The following is a 17,368-nucleotide window of genomic DNA, read 5'->3' as shown; positions in this document are numbered from 1 at the left end:
GGTCGATGATTAGTAGACTCGACTTTCCCCCGACGCCCACGGCTGCACTCGGCAAACTCGCGCCCTCCAGCCCGACCGCCACCAGGCGAGGCCCTCCATCGCCATGTCGGCACCCGGAGGCGGCTTTTTGGGCCGCTCGACCAGCAGCAACGCCAACATGCGCGGCCTCGTCCAGTTCATTGCCGACCTGAGGAACGCCCGCGCCCGCGAGCTGGAGGAGAAGCGCATCAACAAGGAGCTGGCCAACATCCGGCAAAAGTTCAAGGACGGCAACCTCAGCGGCTACCACAAGAAAAAATACGTCTGCAAGCTCCTCTACATCTACATCCTCGGCTGGGACGTCGACTTTGGCCACCTCGAGGCCGTCAACCTCATCTCGGCCCAAAAGTACTCGGAGAAGCAGATTGGCTATCTTGCCATGACGCTGTTCCTCCACGAGAAGCACGAGCTGCTGCACCTCGTCGTCAACAGCATAAGGAAAGACCTGCTGGGCAGCAATGAGCTGTTCAACTGCCTGGCGCTGCATGCCATTGCCAACGTCGGTGGACGGGAGATGGGTGAAGCACTCAGCTCCGAGGTCCATCGACTTCTCATCTCACCGTACGCTGCTTCCGAAATGACCGGACAAGAGTGCTTTTTGTAAAACTGACTTTTTTTGTTTCCTCCTCTTCTTCGTCTTCTTCTTCTTTCGCCTCGATTTCGCTTTCAATCCAGGACGTCCAAGTCGTTCGTCAAGAAAAAGGCCGCCTTGACCTTGCTCAGGCTGTACCGCAAACACCCGGACATCGTCTCCCCGCAATGGGCCGAGCGCATCATTCATCTGATGGACGACGCTGACCTGGGAGTGGCCCTTTCCGTCACCTCGCTGGTCATGGCGTTGGCCCAGGACAACCTCGACGGCTACAAGGGCGCTTACACCAAGGCAGCCGCCCGGCTCAAGCGGATCGTCATTGACGGCGAATACACGGTCGACTATCTCTACTACAAGGTTCCCTGCCCTTGGCTGCAGATTAAGCTGCTGCGACTGCTGCAGTACTTTCCCCCGTCCGGTGCGTTGACCGACCCTGATGAGAATTTCCCCTTTGGCCTTTTTCGTCTTTGGATTGCTTCTTTTCTTGGCGCGCCCGCCCCCCTCCCCCTTCCCTAAACACGGCCTGACACCGGTAAGCTGACCTTTCCTCAGAGGATACCCATGTTCGAGACATGATTCGGGAATCTCTGCAAAAAATCCTGAATCTTGCCATGGAAGCGCAAAAGAACGTTCAACAGAACAACGCGCAGAACGCAGTCCTGTTCGAAGCCATCAACCTGATTATCCACCTGGACACGGAGCATGCTCTCATGAAGCAAATCTCCTCCAGGCTGGGCCGGTTTATCAAGAGCAGAGAAACCAACGTTCGTTACCTGGGTTTGGAAGCAATGACGCACCTTGCCGCGCGGACGGAAACCCTGATCCCCATCAAACAACACCAGGACATCATCCTGGGGTCGCTCAAGGACCGAGACATCAGTGTCCGCCGCAAGGGCCTGGATCTCCTGTACAGCATGTGCGACGCCACCAACGCCAGGATCATTGTCGGCGAACTGCTGCTCTTCCTCCAGAACGCAGACTTTGCCATCCGCGAGGAAATGGTGCTTAAGATTGCCATTCTCACCGAAAAGTACGCCACCGACGTCCAGTGGTACGTCGACATCTCGCTGCGGCTCATCGCCATGGCCGGTGACCATGTCAGCGACGAGGTCTGGCAGCGCGTCATCCAGATTGTCACCAACAACGAGGAGCTCCAGGTGTACACGGCGCAGACGGCTCTCCAGTACGTCAAGTCGGACCACTGTCACGAGACGTTGGTCAAGATTGGGGCCTACATCCTGGGCGAGTTTGGCCATTTGGTGGCCGACCAACCCCGGTGCAGCCCGATCGAGCAGTTCATGGCCCTCCAAGGCAAGCTGACCGGCTGCTCCCCCAGCACGAGAGCAATGATCCTGTCCTGCTTCATCAAGTTTGTGAACCTGTTTCCCGAGATCAAGCCGCAGCTGCTGCACGCGTTTGAGTTTTACAGCCACGCCCTGGATTCGGAGATGCAGCAGCGCGCTTGCGAGTACCTGACCCTTGCGAGGCTGCCCACGGACGACCTGCTCAGGACAGTCTGCGACGAGATGCCTCCGTTCCCGGAGCGCGAGTCGGCTCTTTTGTCGAGGCTGCACCAGAAGCATGCCAACACCAGCGATCGGCGCACCTGGGTCGTGGGAGGCAAGGACGCCAACGCCGACGGCGCCGAGCTGGGCATGGTCAAGCCCGGGGCTCTCAAGAGGACCTTTAGCTCTGCGGCGGCGGCGGCAAGCGGCGCCAGGAGCGGTGCCGCGAAGCCCGCCGCGGACAACGGGGCGAACGACCTTGCCGGCCTGGACATGAGCGCCGCCTCGGCCGCGTCGACGGTTCCGGCTCCCGGGCCAAGGGCGGCCAAACCGCCCCCCAACCTGGCGAGCGCCGCTCACTTGTCCCCGGGCTGGGAGGACGGATTCCGGAAGATGATGCTCGTGCCGGACGGCGTTCTCTACGAGGACGGCCAGATCCAGGTCGGCGTCAGATCAGAGTACCGCGGCCAAGTGGCCTGCCTCATCACGTACTTTTCCAACAGGTCCCCGTCGCCCATGACGTCCTTTACCACCACCCTGGACCTGGACGCGGGCGAAAAGGGCAACCTGTCGTGGGACGTCAAGGGCCTTCCGGAGAGCACCATCGCGCCAGGAGCGCAGACGCAGCAAGTCGTCATGTTTGAATCGAAAAACGTCTTTGCCAAATGCCCCACCGTCCGCATCAGCTACCTGGCGGGCGCTCTGCAGGCGCTGACTCTGAAGCTGCCCGTCGCCGCCCACAAGTTCATGGATCCCGCGGACCTGTCCGCCGAGGATTTCTTCAAGCGGTGGAAGCAGATCGGGGCGGGTGCACGCGAGGCCCAAGCCATCTTTGGCGTCGCGAGTGCCCGGCCGGCCGCCGGGCCCGGCACCATGCGCTTCACCGAGAGGTTTGTCAAGAGGACCGTCGAGGGCTTCCGATGGCGGCTGCTCGACATGGTCGACCCGAACCCCAAGAACCTGGTGGGCGCGAGCGTCTTGCACACGTCTGAGGGCGGCAAGTTTGGCTGCCTCTTGCGCCTGGAGCCCAACTACAACACCCAGGTGAGTTTTCCCCCGGTCGACAGCGTCACAGGGCAGATGACTGACTGACTCTTTGCCTCGTCTTGGTTCCCTTTTTGCTTTTTTTTCCTTTTTTTTTTTTTTTTTTTTTTCTTTGTCGACAGCTGATTCGACTTACTATCCGCGCGACCAACGAGGCGGTCCCGGCGATTCTGCTGCAGCTCATGCAGCAGGCGCTGGCGCAGGGTTTTCGGACTCTCATAGGACTCCGCGAGCAGCGTCTTAAAGACGCGACAAAAGACTAGGTCGCGGCGGCGGCAGCTTGGGGTTGGGGGAGGGAAGCGAGGCGAGAGACGGAGTTTGCTGCGTTGTGGCGTTTCTGGGGACAAGGGGCTTGGTTTGAGCCGACAGCATAGGCAGTTTGCAGGCGATATTGAGTCTGGTATTTGCGTGCAAACAGACAAACACAGACACAGACACAGACAGTTGTGATTGCTTGCGTGACAGTTAGGCTTGCCGGCGTGCAGTGCGTTTGGGTGGCAGATGCGGTGGAAACGGGCAAAAAGAACATACAACACCGGGGATTCGCTGGTCGTCACCGACCCAACTACTAATCCAGCGCTCGCCAGGTTATCTATCGGAGATCGGACGGGATCCAGAGTTGTCTGGCGGCTGTGGTCGTATGTGATGGCTTACTAGGAATTTACTTTTATAACCCTCTTGATTCCGTATCTCTAGCTAAGTCTCGCCCAAGGTCATTGGGATGTGACCCATGTACACACACGCGCGGTACCTATGATGCATAATCTACTGCAGCAGGACCTGTAGCCCCCCTACTGTCAAATGACGAGTATAATAGCAACTAAATATAACCAACTTGCCAAGGCGTTGTCTACAAACGCAGGGGAGGCTTGGGCAAGGTTTTCCAAGCATGCCTACACAGTATCAGCCTTCAATTCATGCTAGTCAGAGACATCATAGCCTAGGCTGCCTTGCACGCCGTCGAAATTTTAGTACCTGGGTTCAGCAACAACCCGTCAGGAGACAGCATGTTGTTGCATCGGCCGCGCTCATCATCTCCAACAGGAGAAGGCTCGGGCTCAAGGCGGCTGGTGAATCCCTTTGATACATAGCAACGAGCCCATCGCCCCAGCCGTGCGGATGGCCAAACCCCCTGGATTCAGGCTGCGACGACTGACGGGATCCAGACATAAACAGTCTCAATTCTGGCGGCCATCGTCGTCGCCACTTTGCACTCCTTCTACGCCTAATTCACACTGGAGAAACGCGAGTACCACGGGGCAAACCTAAATAACACCCACTTATTACTTCCACAGCCCACTCGTGGCCCCCGCGGGGAGAGAGCGGCAATACAAGTGAATCGCAGCAGTAGGTCTTCTCCGGCACTCGGGTTTTTCCTGCCCAAGTAAGGAAGCAGAGGCACTGGATATCGGCATGGAATCGCTTTCTCCATCAGCGGACACGAATATACGCATGTACAGCCCCCGCCTGCCCGAGGGGGCGTGTCTCTCATCCCGTGCCAAGATGGCCCTGCTTATGGCCTCTGCGTGGAGCAGGGAGCGCTGAAGGCTACGCTTCTCCTGGGCGACCCGGACCCTCGGAGCGTACGTTGACGGCCACCGGCCCAAAGATGATTCCTTATTGCCCTCTCGTTTGCCTGATGGGTGGCCGCGTCTCTCTGTCGCTTCGCCCAATCTGCGGCATTGCGCGACGCAGCAGCTCCTTGTCGAAACGCGTCCACGTCGCAAATCAGACAAACACTCTTGACTAGCGTCGTCACAAAAGCCACAAAAGCCAGGCTTCCCCCCCTGCGGTACGAGGCGGGATCGGGTGGGTGGCAAATATGTACCAATCTTCAACTAGCCCCGCCAGATATGTTTGATGAGATGGTGTATGCCTTGTTGTCGTAGAAAAGCTCTGGCTGACCATGGCACTGTAGACTCTGCATTGCCCTTGCCCCCATGGCTCCATTGTAACAAGACGGCCGGGACGCAACCGATGAAGCTCCATCGGGGCCTTTTACCTCCAGTGTAAAATTAGGCAGCATCGGGAGGCGGAGTTGTGGTGAGGGAATGATCATGGGGTTGAGCTCTTCGCGTACTCTACGGTCAAGACGTCCCGGAAAGGCACCGTGGTAAAGTAAAGACCGGGTTCGGCAGCACCAACGGATCCGTCAGTCAGGGCCTCCAGGGCTGTAAATGGGACGTTGGCAGCGACAAACAGGTTATATGCAGTTATTCCTTTGATGAATGGCATAACCCTCGGAAGGACGCCGTCTTCACTGCAAGAATGAGTGTCCGCTCTTTGGAATCTTGCAGAGTCGTCGAGTGAAAATCGGCATGGCGACAAGGATCAATCATATTTTCGGGCTCCGGTGGCCATGTGCCATCGCCGCATTCATGAAATTCAGGGAATACATCGTGGTCCACGAGATGCTGTTGAAAAGTTCAATCGCACGCGCGATCGCTTCTTCTGCCCGTAAAGGTGTTTGAAGTCGCGGTACTCTGGGACGAGGATAGACCGGCAGTCTTTACGGGCGAGGCGATTGTGACGCTCTCGTTCGGCGCCCGAGGCTGGGCTGACTCGAGCTCATCTTTCTGCCCATGTCTGCCGGGGTTCGGCACCGCCCTCTGTCAGTGTTGCATTGAATCCTCTTGCGATATTGCACGTACCTCCTCTCAAGTCGCAAAGATCCGGACCGCCGTGTTGAGCAAAAGCCTCGAGGCTTACTTTCCCGCCGGTTGTTTTGAGTCGTCGAGCGACTTTGGTCGATGAAGCTTATTTCGCCGATTCGGTTCATCCATTGCGTTACGCGTCAACGGTATTGTCGACAAGCGGTCCCAAAATTCGGGCGGCGGGGAATCGCTGACCCTCGCGTTTGTGCTTCTTGGCGAGGTCATGCTGGATGGCAGCAGACTCATCTCTAGACGAGTCTCGACTTGTCGGCGTCCTGTCCTGTCGCTGTCGCTTTCCCAGCGCCGGCATCCTCGGCCGCTGGCTGATGTGCGGACTCCTCTTTCTTGTAATTCTTTGCAGGTCGTACGTGCACTATGCAGTCTAAAGTCACACCGAAGCGTTTGCAAGTCGAGAGTCGAGAGGTCGAGGCCAAACAATTCTCTGATTTTGACAGCACACTACCTAATACAGCTTTGCTCCTGCAGGTCTCCAGGGCCCGCCTAATAGGAGCTGGCGCGCGATGGTCTATATTCACTAACCCTACCGTCCTTCTAGGTCATCTTGCGCCGCCCGCAATACTTCCTTCATCTCAAGGTACAGATTCGGGTTTGGTTTTGTCCACCTATTATTGCCAGGAAACACCGTCCTTCGCAATCGATTGACGTATGGAATCAGGGGTTGGTAATAGGGCGTAAAGTAATCCTGTGTCTCCTTGAGGAAATCTCTCTCAGAGGAAACAGTACCGGCCTTTAATTTACCCAGCTCTCTGTCGCTCTGGTAGTTCCATTCCTCATACCGCGTTGGCCCAATGCTATTACCCGGCCCGTCATAGTGGATGCATATCCAGAAGAGAACCCAGAAGAACGACTCCAAATCGTGCATAAATGAATGCTGTTCGGTGCCGTAAAGGATCCCAATGGCCAAAAAAGGCCACGTGCCAGTCTTCGCACGAGCTCCTGAGGCCTTCTCGCGCTTTTCTTCGACTGCAACATCGAGGTCGATCAAGAAAGACGGCCAGGAAGGGTTTTCTTCATCTTCGTTCACCAAGAGGTTGTTCGGCGAAATATCGCGTTGGAGGAGGCCAGCTCGTGCGTGCAACGACTCGTAGCCCTCGATGCAGCCTTCTAGTGCAGCAAGAAGAGATACGAGGGAGCTCGCCTTGTAGATAGGCTTCCCGTAGTCGTAAACAATAACGCGACGATGGACCCGATTGGGGATTACAGGCTCTGATGGGGTGTTTGAACGGCTGCGCTTGCTAGGCGGCAGCGATGCGCCGGTGCAGCTTGACGATCGCTTACGCCTGGCGACGCCGCTGCTTCCGTCCCTCTGTGAGGCCCGGCGTCCGGTTGTGCTGGAGCGCGCCGTCTGCTTCTCCGACTTGTGGTTGGTCGCTTTTGTGATGTCTAAGCCTTTCCGTACATTTCCGCGGATATCGTCGTCTTGACCACCTACTCGAACCGTCTCGTGGTGAAAGTACCTTGCAACATTCACCACCTTCTTCTCAGCTGCCAGACGAAGCAATTCGCCCTCCTCATTGCGCTCCGGAAACTGCCAGGAATCCTTGACAACAAGCGGCGTCTTGGGGTCGTCTATCTGATGGACTCTCCAGCACGTTGTTGCTCGACCGGCGACGCAGGGCACCCGTTTTATCACTTCATCAACGACAAGGCGCTCTTTGCGGTCGCCTCGTTCAATCTCAATGTACCGCTTATTTCCTGCCATGATGACAGTAGGGTCGAAGCCTAGCTGCTCTTGGCTCATCCAGAGAAACCCAAGCATTGCAGTTGCAAACTGTCGGCCATCCTTATTGATGTCGAATGGCGCCGAGGCGATACCGCCAAGTCGGTCAATTTCCCACAGCCGCATCATGGGTCCGCAAAGAGTGAAAGCAAGGACGAAGCGGCGGCTGTCTTGAGCAGCAAGTACCTCCCTCGCGTACCGGCCAATATCAAACCAAGCATTCCCGAGGTTGTCAGCTTTTGGATTTCTTTTGAGCTCCCCAGGCACAAGGATATGCGACCAATGGCACTTTGAATTCACGCCAGCATTCGGATCGTCCACAAAGCCAATATCCAGCTTGCGGGAAGCAGTAGAACCTGCCAAAGGTTTGCAAGGCTGTGCCAATGGCCGGCGTTGAGTCCTACAGCCTGGCTGATGCTCTTCCGCAAAACCCAAAAGCTTGTCTAGAAGCACGGCAAGCCACTTCAAGACATGGCTTTCCTCCGCCTGCTCAGGCCATCCCCGCCAGCCGCTCCCCTCTCGGAAGAGCGGGTCATCTCCTTCCTCACACTTATCAAACGCTGCCTGTGCTGCTGAGCTGCGACCGGCAAATTCTCCGAAGAACGCTTCAAAGAACCCGGGTATCCCAACGTGCATTTTCCCTAGCTCTTCCTTCAGCACCCCGTCGATATGTTTGCGGCGTTCGGTCGTGTTCGAAAAGCTGCCTGTGGTGCGCAGCAGTGGTGTTTGTGGGATGGATGACGTGAGGGTGAGGGTAGGAGGCGGGGTGGACTCGGCAACGGCGGCGTAGACACTCTTCCAGATAACATCGTCGGGTTCTTTCCGAAAAACCGCTTGAAGAAGAGGGATTATTCGTTCCAAATCAAAATCATCGGCATTGATTGCTCCTGCAAGTTTCAACAGATCACCGTACAGGTTCTTACCGCCAAGTCTTGAAGATAGAACAAGACAGGCTGGAAGATTTTGCAGAGCGTTCAGGAGGGCGAGTAAAGGCTTTATATCATCTGCGTGCCCGTTAATGAAGTTCGTTAACCTAGCCAATACGCATAGTCATCACCTGCTAATCGGCCTCGTGCCTCGACGGAAATATTATTGCCCACATCCTCATATAGGTCACTGAAATCGTTGCGGAATTTATCAAGCCCTGCGCCTATCGGACAGTCCTGAATTGCCTTTGGCAGCGGCACTGTTGGGAAAAAACGTCTTCTCATGTTTTTTGAACGACGAAGAATAAATATAGAAGGCTGGTACCAAAGGAAAATTTAAGGTACGTAATACACCAGCAACGGTATATAAGCATTTAGTAGAATGTGATTGCTTGACGATGTCTAGGTAGGGAGGAAAGACAAGTAATCAAAGTTGGACAGTGTGGGTGGGTGTCTTGAGCGGTGTTGGCCGTCTGCCAGGTGGATCTAACGGAAGGAGCGATACATTGGCTGACCGATACTGGCTAGACTAGCAGGTATTTATCAGGGAAAGCGGAGCTTTGCCTGGAGATTTGCGAAGAAATCGGAAGGCAAGGCAGGGAGAGCTGTTAAGGGATAGAATAGTGGGGTTCCCAGATTAGATTAGCTGAAGAACCAACCCTCCTACAACCTACCATTTTGGCCCCATGCTAGTGGAAAAGATTCAGAGCGTAGCTCTCTCCCGCTGTCCCTCTTTAAAATATAGTGAGCCCGTCCTGTGGAGACATCTTTTCAAATCAACCAGGGATTATGCAAAAAAAGCGGGCAAGGTACTATAATGTATAGTATACAACTCTTAGTATTGAAGACACATATATATACAAAAGAGGCGGTGAGAAATTCTGCTATATAAAAGGCGGTGAAGGTATACATTCTGCTATGCTTTTTAAGTAAAGGCCCGCTGCAGGCGGCCCCTGGCAGTTAAAATATTTAAGTAAAATAAGACCGTAAAAAGGCAGGAAAACAAGGCAGTAAAAAGGCAGTCAAAAAGCGGTTAAGGTAAAATAAGGTAGTAAAAAAGGCAGTAAAATAAAGCAGTAGCTAAGCCGGACTAGTATGTATCCGCCAGGCTACTCCGCTTTCCCTGTGCCTTTGACACTGAAGACTTCAGCGGTGCCCTAGTAGTGAGAATAGGATAGCCCTGAGGGGCTACGGTTCCCTCGGTTACAGTGGCGCACTTCAACCCGGACTTCGCCGACATTACGGCCGAATCCAATTTTTATTTTACGAGAATCAAGATTCATCAATCAGTCGAGCTCAAGTCCCTGCTGTATCCATGCTGCAGGGTTTCGCGTCAACCTCTGGATTGGGCTGGGTGGCAGCACGGGGTTGTGAAGTAGACGGAGGAGGACAGGGGTCGGCCAAGGAATGCAAAAGGAAATCATCCTTCAATCTGCTCCCATGTCTGTCCCTCCCTCCCAGTCCAACAGCGCCGCAGCCTTTTGCCCGGCCGTCTGGAAGATAGACTTGTCCTTCATCCATTCGACTGGGGCGACAAAGAAATGCCACGGGGCACTCACTCACTCTGTGACGGCATCCAGATGATGGGACAACACAGGGGGCGGCAGCGTGTGTGCGTCGTGAGCTCCTTCCGTGTCAAAGTTGCGCATGTTGACACTGTTGAACGCAAGCTCACTCGGCCGCTTATCTTTCGGAGCGGGTGGCGAGGCGCGCATTCGTGTTCGGCGCATGGATCTTGCCTCGAACATCGACATCGACATTTTCGCCAGTACGCAGGAGATGACTGGCATCGTTTTGATATGCCACTGGGCAGAAGAAACGTCGTGTGGACTCGGGCACCCAATCAGTTCAAGGACTACGAGGCGGCACGTAGAACGGGGGAAGAGAAAAATGCGAAGAAATGATCATGATCCTTGCGAAACTCCCGTCCTTGACAGCTTAACTTCAGTTCCTAGTCTTCTTTTGACCCAGCGGCACCAGCACCGGCACCGGCAGCTGGGTCGGCTCCATTGCCCCATCCCCAGGTCATCCAAGATCCCCCCGTCGCGGCTCCCGACGAGACGTGTCGGCGACGCAGGTTGACGTCTTCCTCGGCCTCGCTTTCCGCCTCGACCTTTTCAAAGTCCGTCTCGCTGCGGCTCTTGGTCAGCCCGCTGAACGTGCTCAGCCCGCTGGGCGGTCTCTGGGCGGCCTCGCTGTCCTCGACGTCGGGGGCGCCGCCGCCGCCATCCCGCTGCCGCTGCAGCTGCTGAGCCTCCCTGTCCAGCGCACGCAGCACAATGGTGAGACGCTCGCGCTGCGCCGCGATGAAGCTCATCTTCTCGGCCGAACCCCTCAAATGGGGGGGGATCAGGGTCCCCGAGTCCGTCATGCTTCTCTCCGACGAGCCGCCCGCAGCGCCGGCGAAGCCGCCGGCGCTTGTGGCCGCGGAGACGGCGCTCGCCAGCAGGTTGTAAAAGTCGTTGCCGGTGCTGGCGGCCCCGGCCCACCTTGCCCTCGGGACGCTGAACCGGGCGAGCAGCGCCTGCGTGTAGCTCTGGGGCCCGGCGGAGGACGCTGCCTCGGCCGGGGCGGGCTGCGGCTCCGAGGGCGGCAGGTTGAGGACGTTGGTCTTGAGGTACTCGACGGCCCGCCTGAAGTAGCTCATGCCGGCCGTCTTCAAGCGGTCGTGGGCGCGGGCGATGAAGTCGTCGATGCTGTGTTCGTTGTCTTGCAGGAACGGATGCACTCGTTCCTCGTAGAGGACCCGCGCGCCTTGGGTTTGCGGCAGAATGAGGTAGAGGAAGAAGAGGAGGCGGAGGTAGCCGTAAAAGGGTATCCTGTCGCAAGGGAAAACCCATCATTAGCATGGAAACGAAGCGGGCAACGGAGAGCTGTGCTGTCCTTGACACGACGCCGTGCTGGTCGTTTCGGGAGCGCGTGGATATCATGATGCCTACCAGAAGAGGACGAGTGAGAACCACGATTCAACCAGCAGGCAGATGCTGAAGACGACCCAGTACATGAGCCATGGCGTCAGCTGGGCGGGATCCGAGGTTTTCAGCGCCTTGTACGAAGCAAATATCGGAAACAGAAACGACGCGATGGAGCTGAGGAAGATGTCGTCAGCGTCAGTCCATAGTAAGAGACGCAAATGAAGCTGCAAAGATCAAGATGAACGATCGAAAATAAAATTCGCCCGGTCGCAAACGATGCACGCAATTTCGCCCGCGAAGAACCCCCCCCTTCCCCCCTTCTCTCTCTCTCTCTTGTGCTGCAGCCGTTGCCTGGCCCTTTGTGACGACATGGCGGGGCAACTGGGGTCAGACCTACGACAAGAGCATGGCAAAGAGGTCGAACATGGTGCTGACGTCGAGGCCGCGGGGCCCCGGGACGACGATGGACGGGATGAGAGGCAGATTTGGCGATTTCTGCGCGGGCAGGATGCAAAGCAGAGGCGAGATGGGATCGTTTCCAAGCTGGTGGGCTGCGAGGATGCGCGATGAGCGGACGGCGGACGGCGGACGGCAGTTTTGCAGACTTGCAGACTTGCAGGCTACAGAATGGGGGTTTCGGATGGCCTGGGGGGGGGGGGGGGGAAGCACCCAGCACCAGACAGGCTCGGCTCTTGGCAAGGAAGGGGTCATCTGGTGGCAACAGCCAGCAACAGCCAGCAACAGCCAGCAACAGCGGGGAACAACTGTCGGGCGGTGGCGGGGTGCATGTGGGCTCGCCGGGTGGGCTCGCTGGGTGCATGTGGGGCTCCACTCGCTGTGCTTGTCAACTGGTGCGGCGGCAGCACGGGCACGGGGGAGCGACGGGGGCGCCTCGTGACAAACGGCAGGCCATGACAAGCCATGACAAGCCATGACAAGCCATGACGACGGATCCGGATCGCCCACCCACCACGCCATTGCGTCTGAGCGTCGTTTTTGCACCATGACGGACGGCTGCGTTTGCTCGACCTCGACTTTGCGAGAGGCTGGTGGGGCTGCAACACGACGCGGCAGGGCGGCGAGACGAGCGCCCTCGACTCCTTTGCACGTGTCAACCTGTTTCGTTTCGGATTGTCGACTGCCCTAGGCAACGAGGGCTGCGCGGCAGTTGGCCATGTCGATTACTGGTTTGCAGGTGGTGGTGCAAGCGGCGGCAGACGCCCGGCCCAATGATGCATCACGACCTTGACGACGGACGACTCACGACGAGACGACTCTCGACGAGACGACTCACGACAAGACGACTCTCGACAAGACGACTCACGACAAGACGACTCACGACAAGACGACTCACGACAAGACGACTCACGACAAGACGACTCACGACAAGACGACTCACGACAAGACGACTCACGACAAGACGACTCACGACTCGTGTCACATTCGGAATCCAGAAACACCCCAGCATCTCGCATCCGTCCCTCTGCTCGTCAGTTCCATACACGTTCCCGCCCAGTCGCAGTCGCAGTCGCAGCCGCAGCCGCCGCCGCACACGCACACGCACACGCGCTCACTTCAGAAACTCGCGCAACGCCTCTCCGTCCTGTATCCCATTCTCGTCCAGCCTCGCCGTCTCCACCACCTGCCCGTCCACCCGCCGGTACTTTGCCAGCGTCGGCACGCCGCGCACGCCCCAGTTCCTGCGGTACGCATTGCCCTCGCTGCGCCATCTGCCCCTCCCCCAGCACCGACGCGTTAGCCAGCCCTCGCACCTGCTACCGGCGCAAAGCGTTGCAACGAAAGCCGCCTTTGCGTCGGGATTTAGCTTCCTCCCGGGGGAAGGGGGGGGGGGGGGAGGCAAGGGAGTTTTTCAAAGGGGGGGGGAGGAACGCACTCGGCCCGTTGGCCGACTCGCACGACCGACAGCTCGGGCGCCGTGTCTGCGCCAAAGGCGGCGACGACGTGGGGCCACGATGCGCGGACGTCGGGGCACCAGGGCTGCTGGGTCTCGGGGTCGTCGGAGGAGATGAAGATGAGGAAGACGGCGCCGTCGGGGGGCACGTCGAGCTGGTGGGCGGCGCTGGGGGCGCAAAAGGCGCTGGAGATGGGCATTTGGGGGGCGAGGCCTCGAGCCGGGCTTTTGTCGGTTGGACAGAGGATGGTCGTTGGGGAATGCGCGCGCGAGTAACTGCTACTCGTGCGGTGGATGGGGGTGAAGCAGAAACATCAATGGTTAGGTGGTGGCACGATGGGCACGAGGGTTTGGTCAGCTCCAGGAGGCGCTGGTGGGCCGCGCGTGTGCACTGTGGGCCGTCTCGTGCCGCGCGATTGGACTATGTAGGTAGGTATGTGCATTATTGATCTCGTCGGGATGCCCGAGGTCGCGAGGCCGGTGACGGATGCCCAACGTCCCGTCACCCGGCATCACCGGCATCACCGGCACCACCGGCACCACCCGGCACTGCCCCCTCGTCTACTGCGGCCACAGCTCCCTTGCAACGTCCCTGACCAGCCGCAGCTTGTCAAACATCTTTTGCTCCGTCATGCCGTCTGCGCCGACCGACACGCTGGCAAACCCGCACTGCGGGCTGATTCCAACGTTGGCCATGACCTGGCCGACCTCGCGGCCCTGGCCCTGCGCAATGATGCCGGCGGCCTCCATCACCCGCCTCTTGACGGCGCCGACGTCCTCCAGCTCGGCGTCCTTGGTCGTGACGACGCCCAGCACCACGTTCCTGTCCCGCGGCAGGAAGCGCAGGGGCTCGAAGCCTCCCGAGCGGGGGTTGTCGTACTCGAGGAAGAAGGTGTCGTAGTCGAGGGTGGTGAAGAACCGCCGGGCAATCCTTTCGTACGAGCCCTCGCTAAAGTGCACCGACTTTGAAAAGTTGCCTTTGCGAAAGAAAGCAGAGGGAGAAGACGAAGAAGAAGAAGAAGAAGCCGGTTAGCCCCCGCGTCGTTTACACCAGGGTTACTGCTTCCCCCCAACTGGAGATGCAGCGACCCGAGGCAAGAAAACGAACAATGAGCAAGAAAAAACTCACCTCGGCACACGTGCAGGCCGACATGCATGTCGGCGGGCCTGTCTGCGATGCAGGCGTTGTGCGCCTTCATGTACAGGTCAAACAGGCCGTCTGGGTCGACGCCCTCCGCCCGGAGCGACTCGACCATGTCGTCGGAGCAGAAGTAGGCCAGGGTGGGGTCGTCGATCTGCAGGTTGCGCAGGCCGGCATCGTACAGGGTCCGGATCTCCTTCCGGTAAGCCCTCGCCAGGTCGGCGAAGAAGGCGTCGTCGTCGGCGTAGGCGTCCGGGCTGTACGCCTTGCCGGGCGCCAGGCGGAGATGGAAGTAGCACGGGGGCGGCATGGTGAACTTGCACTCGGCCCAGAGGTCGCCGGGCACCGCGTCCCGCAGGAGCTTCCAGTTTTCCAGGTACGGGCTCGTCTCGTGGCGGATCTTGCCGTGGCACACGGCCGCCATCGGGTACGGCTGGCCGGCCCTGCGGAGCGCCGCGACCGGCGGCGCCGACGGCCGGGCCAGGTCCCACGGCACGGGGCTGACCTCCCGAAAGCCCGCGAGCTTCTCGAAAAACCCGGAGAAGTAGTACTTGCGGTCGTATTCGCCGGAGGACAGGGCGCGGATCCCCTGGGACCGCTGCTTTGCCACGACGTCGGCGATGGCGGCTCGCTGGGCGTCCCGGAGTTGCGCGGGCGAGCCGGTCCCAGCGTCCGCGGCTTTTTGCGCGTCCGAGAGTGCTGCCGGCCGGATCAGGGAGCCGATCTGGTCGGCGTGAAAGGGCAGCTTGTGCACCATTGTCGAGTGCAAGAGTCCCGACCAAAAAGTTCCGATTGAAGCTGGACCACTTTGATTGATGGTAGAGAAATGATGTTTTGTTTGGTGATCCGACCGCTTCAGACCGTTTCCCCTCCCTCTTTTTGGGTATCGACGCTTTTACCTCCTTTTTTTTTATGCCACGTCTGGATTCATCACAGCCAGGTGATGGTGACGGGGTTCCTTTCGTCTTTATTCTTTGTCCTGGGCCGCGGGGACCGGGATCAGGCTGCACAGAGTTTGCTCCTCCAACCTTCCCCCTCTTTGACTTCTTCCCCCCCTTCCTCACTTGGGCCCGCCTGGTTGAGCTCAGGACGAGAGGGACGGGCTCGGGTCAAGCAGTCTAGTCGGCGGCGTGGAGGCGTCGTCAGCGTTCACGCCGTTGTTGCCGGTCGGAACCAGTAACGCGCGGGTTTGCCGGGCCTCTGGTCCGCATGACGAGGTCCGTTTCGGGGATGGAGCACGACCCTGGCCCCCAGAGGTGAGCGGTTTTCAGGCTATCGCAAAGGCATACATACAAGTGCATGCTGCATCATCACGCACGACCGGCACCGGACCGTGGCATCTACCTGGAGGCGGGGATTTCAACCCTGCCCCGACGCCAAGGCAGCAGCGAGCTGGGGGACGTGGCTAGGCGGGAAGCGCGGGAAACGTTGCAGGCGCAGTTTTACCCTCCCACACCGCCGGCTCACTTGCATCCGTTTGGTCCATCCGCCGGGGGGGGATCGGATGTGCGGAAGTTTGAAAGAACCAAGCAAGACCAGGGGCCGCGGCATCAAGGTCGGCAGCCAGCCAGCAGCACAGCAGCACGGCAGCGTGGTGGGGACCCCCGCACGTGCCGCAGGTACGGCATCATCGGGAGGGGAGTTGCAGTTGCAGTCGCAGTTGCAGACGCCTGGCAGTTGCAGCGGTCGGTAGCTTGGCGTCGTGGTGCGGCAGGATGCGGTCAATCGCGGCAGAGGGGGGGAAACATGTCTTTTCTTGCGCGCGTCGCGTGCCTGTCGAGCGCAATTTCGTGGGCATTCCTTGGGAGGGGCTTCTGTGGACGGAATGGAGCGGTGGGGTTGTGGTGTTGATGAACGGAACCGAGTCAAGGCGCGGTCTATCATTATTCCGGGCTGCCGCAAGCCGCCCAGTAATGGAGTAATGGAGCGAGCGGCGTATACCAGATTCTGCGTGGTATTGACAGTACGCACGACAGCGATGCCCTATCTCTAACTGCCCGAGGATGGCAGCCTCTCGTTGCCCCCTGCAGCGTGCAGAAGAAACTGGCCGGCCTGGACGACAGCGCTCGCGGCCAGACGGCAAGCAGCACGCCATACACGCGCTCCTGATGCCCAACAGCTTTGCATGCAATTAATTGCCGGCATTTACGGAACCAACCCACGTCGTCGGCCGGAGCAGACGCTACCCTACACCAACCAACGTCCGCGTCCCCAGCCGTGGCCGACTGCGGTGATTGGTCGGGTTCCCGCGCCGGCAGCTGCCACACCCACCCAGACACCACCACCGGCACTTGTACGCCGCACTTTGTGTGTGTGGCGTCACATTCTAGCGCACTGGCAGCCAGCTGCACCGGTCGGACGGGACGAGACTGGAGTTGACGCGTCAATCCAAGCAATGTCTGTTCAGCACGTCTGTTCAGCACGTCACACTGCCCAAGCCAGATTCCAAGATTCCAGCACTCGCGGCTATTGGGAGGGCCTCCATGCCATCGCCTAGCCGAGTCCCAATTCTCAAATGCGCCCCTGCGCGCACTATGGCCTCCAGATTCCAAGCACGCTGCCGGCAGCGACGCCGAATCGCAACGCAGGCCTGGTTGAGCAGCGGTGGCGCGCGAGAAAAGTCCAAGATCTGCTGAAGCAAACACCACGGTGATCCTGGCGTCGGGCACCCGGCCACTGGGATACTCTCGCGTACGAGGACCCGGAGAATCCAAGGAACGAGAAGAAACGATCAATTGAAAAAAAAAAAAAAAACACACCAAAAAAAAGACGTGAAAAATAAAACGAAGCGTCAACGCATGGCCCGGGCGTTTTGGCAGAGGTTCGCGTGGAACCATCAGGCCTGGCCGAGACCGCGACACCGCGTGCTCCGCGCCCTGCGTCGTGCGAACCAAACAGA

At 58.4% G+C, this 17,368-nt stretch overlaps 5 protein-coding genes across 5 annotated transcripts; 1 reads left to right on the top strand and 4 right to left on the bottom strand.

The window, feature by feature from the left end:
- Window positions 1-103: 103 nt before the first annotated feature.
- Window positions 104-3,443, top strand: UV8b_08030 (uncharacterized protein; the record flags this gene model as incomplete). The annotated part of the gene is made up of 4 exons (XM_043145527.1): window positions 104-600; window positions 715-1,049; window positions 1,184-3,180; window positions 3,303-3,443. 4 exons carry the CDS (start codon window positions 104-106, stop codon window positions 3,441-3,443), a joined length of 2,970 nt encoding a protein of 989 aa, XP_043001462.1.
- A 2,932-nt stretch (window positions 3,444-6,375) lies between these two features.
- Window positions 6,376-8,786, bottom strand: UV8b_08029 (uncharacterized protein; the record flags this gene model as incomplete). Its single annotated transcript, XM_043145526.1, has 2 exons — window positions 6,376-8,579; window positions 8,633-8,786. 2 exons carry the CDS (start codon window positions 8,784-8,786, stop codon window positions 6,376-6,378), a joined length of 2,358 nt encoding a protein of 785 aa, XP_043001461.1.
- A 1,666-nt stretch (window positions 8,787-10,452) lies between these two features.
- UV8b_08028 (uncharacterized protein) lies at window positions 10,453-11,842 on the bottom strand (the record flags this gene model as incomplete). The annotated part of the gene is made up of 3 exons (XM_043145525.1): window positions 10,453-11,320; window positions 11,441-11,590; window positions 11,814-11,842. The coding sequence occupies 3 exons, from the start codon at window positions 11,840-11,842 to the stop codon at window positions 10,453-10,455; spliced, it is 1,047 nt and encodes a 348-aa protein (XP_043001460.1).
- A 1,144-nt stretch (window positions 11,843-12,986) lies between these two features.
- Window positions 12,987-13,528, bottom strand: UV8b_08027 (uncharacterized protein; the record flags this gene model as incomplete). Its single annotated transcript, XM_043145524.1, has 2 exons — window positions 12,987-13,146; window positions 13,311-13,528. The coding sequence occupies 2 exons, from the start codon at window positions 13,526-13,528 to the stop codon at window positions 12,987-12,989; spliced, it is 378 nt and encodes a 125-aa protein (XP_043001459.1).
- Window positions 13,529-13,889: 361 nt separating this feature from the next.
- UV8b_08026 (uncharacterized protein) lies at window positions 13,890-15,226 on the bottom strand (the record flags this gene model as incomplete). The annotated part of the gene is made up of 2 exons (XM_043145523.1): window positions 13,890-14,305; window positions 14,458-15,226. The coding sequence occupies 2 exons, from the start codon at window positions 15,224-15,226 to the stop codon at window positions 13,890-13,892; spliced, it is 1,185 nt and encodes a 394-aa protein (XP_043001458.1).
- Window positions 15,227-17,368: the final 2,142 nt, after the last annotated feature.

Source organism: Ustilaginoidea virens, chromosome 7 (genome assembly GCF_000687475.1).
Source record: "Ustilaginoidea virens chromosome 7, complete sequence".
NCBI lineage: Eukaryota > Fungi > Ascomycota > Sordariomycetes > Hypocreales > Clavicipitaceae > Ustilaginoidea > Ustilaginoidea virens.
Note: the sequence above shows the minus strand (reverse complement) of the source record. Positions and strands in the feature narration are given on the sequence as shown.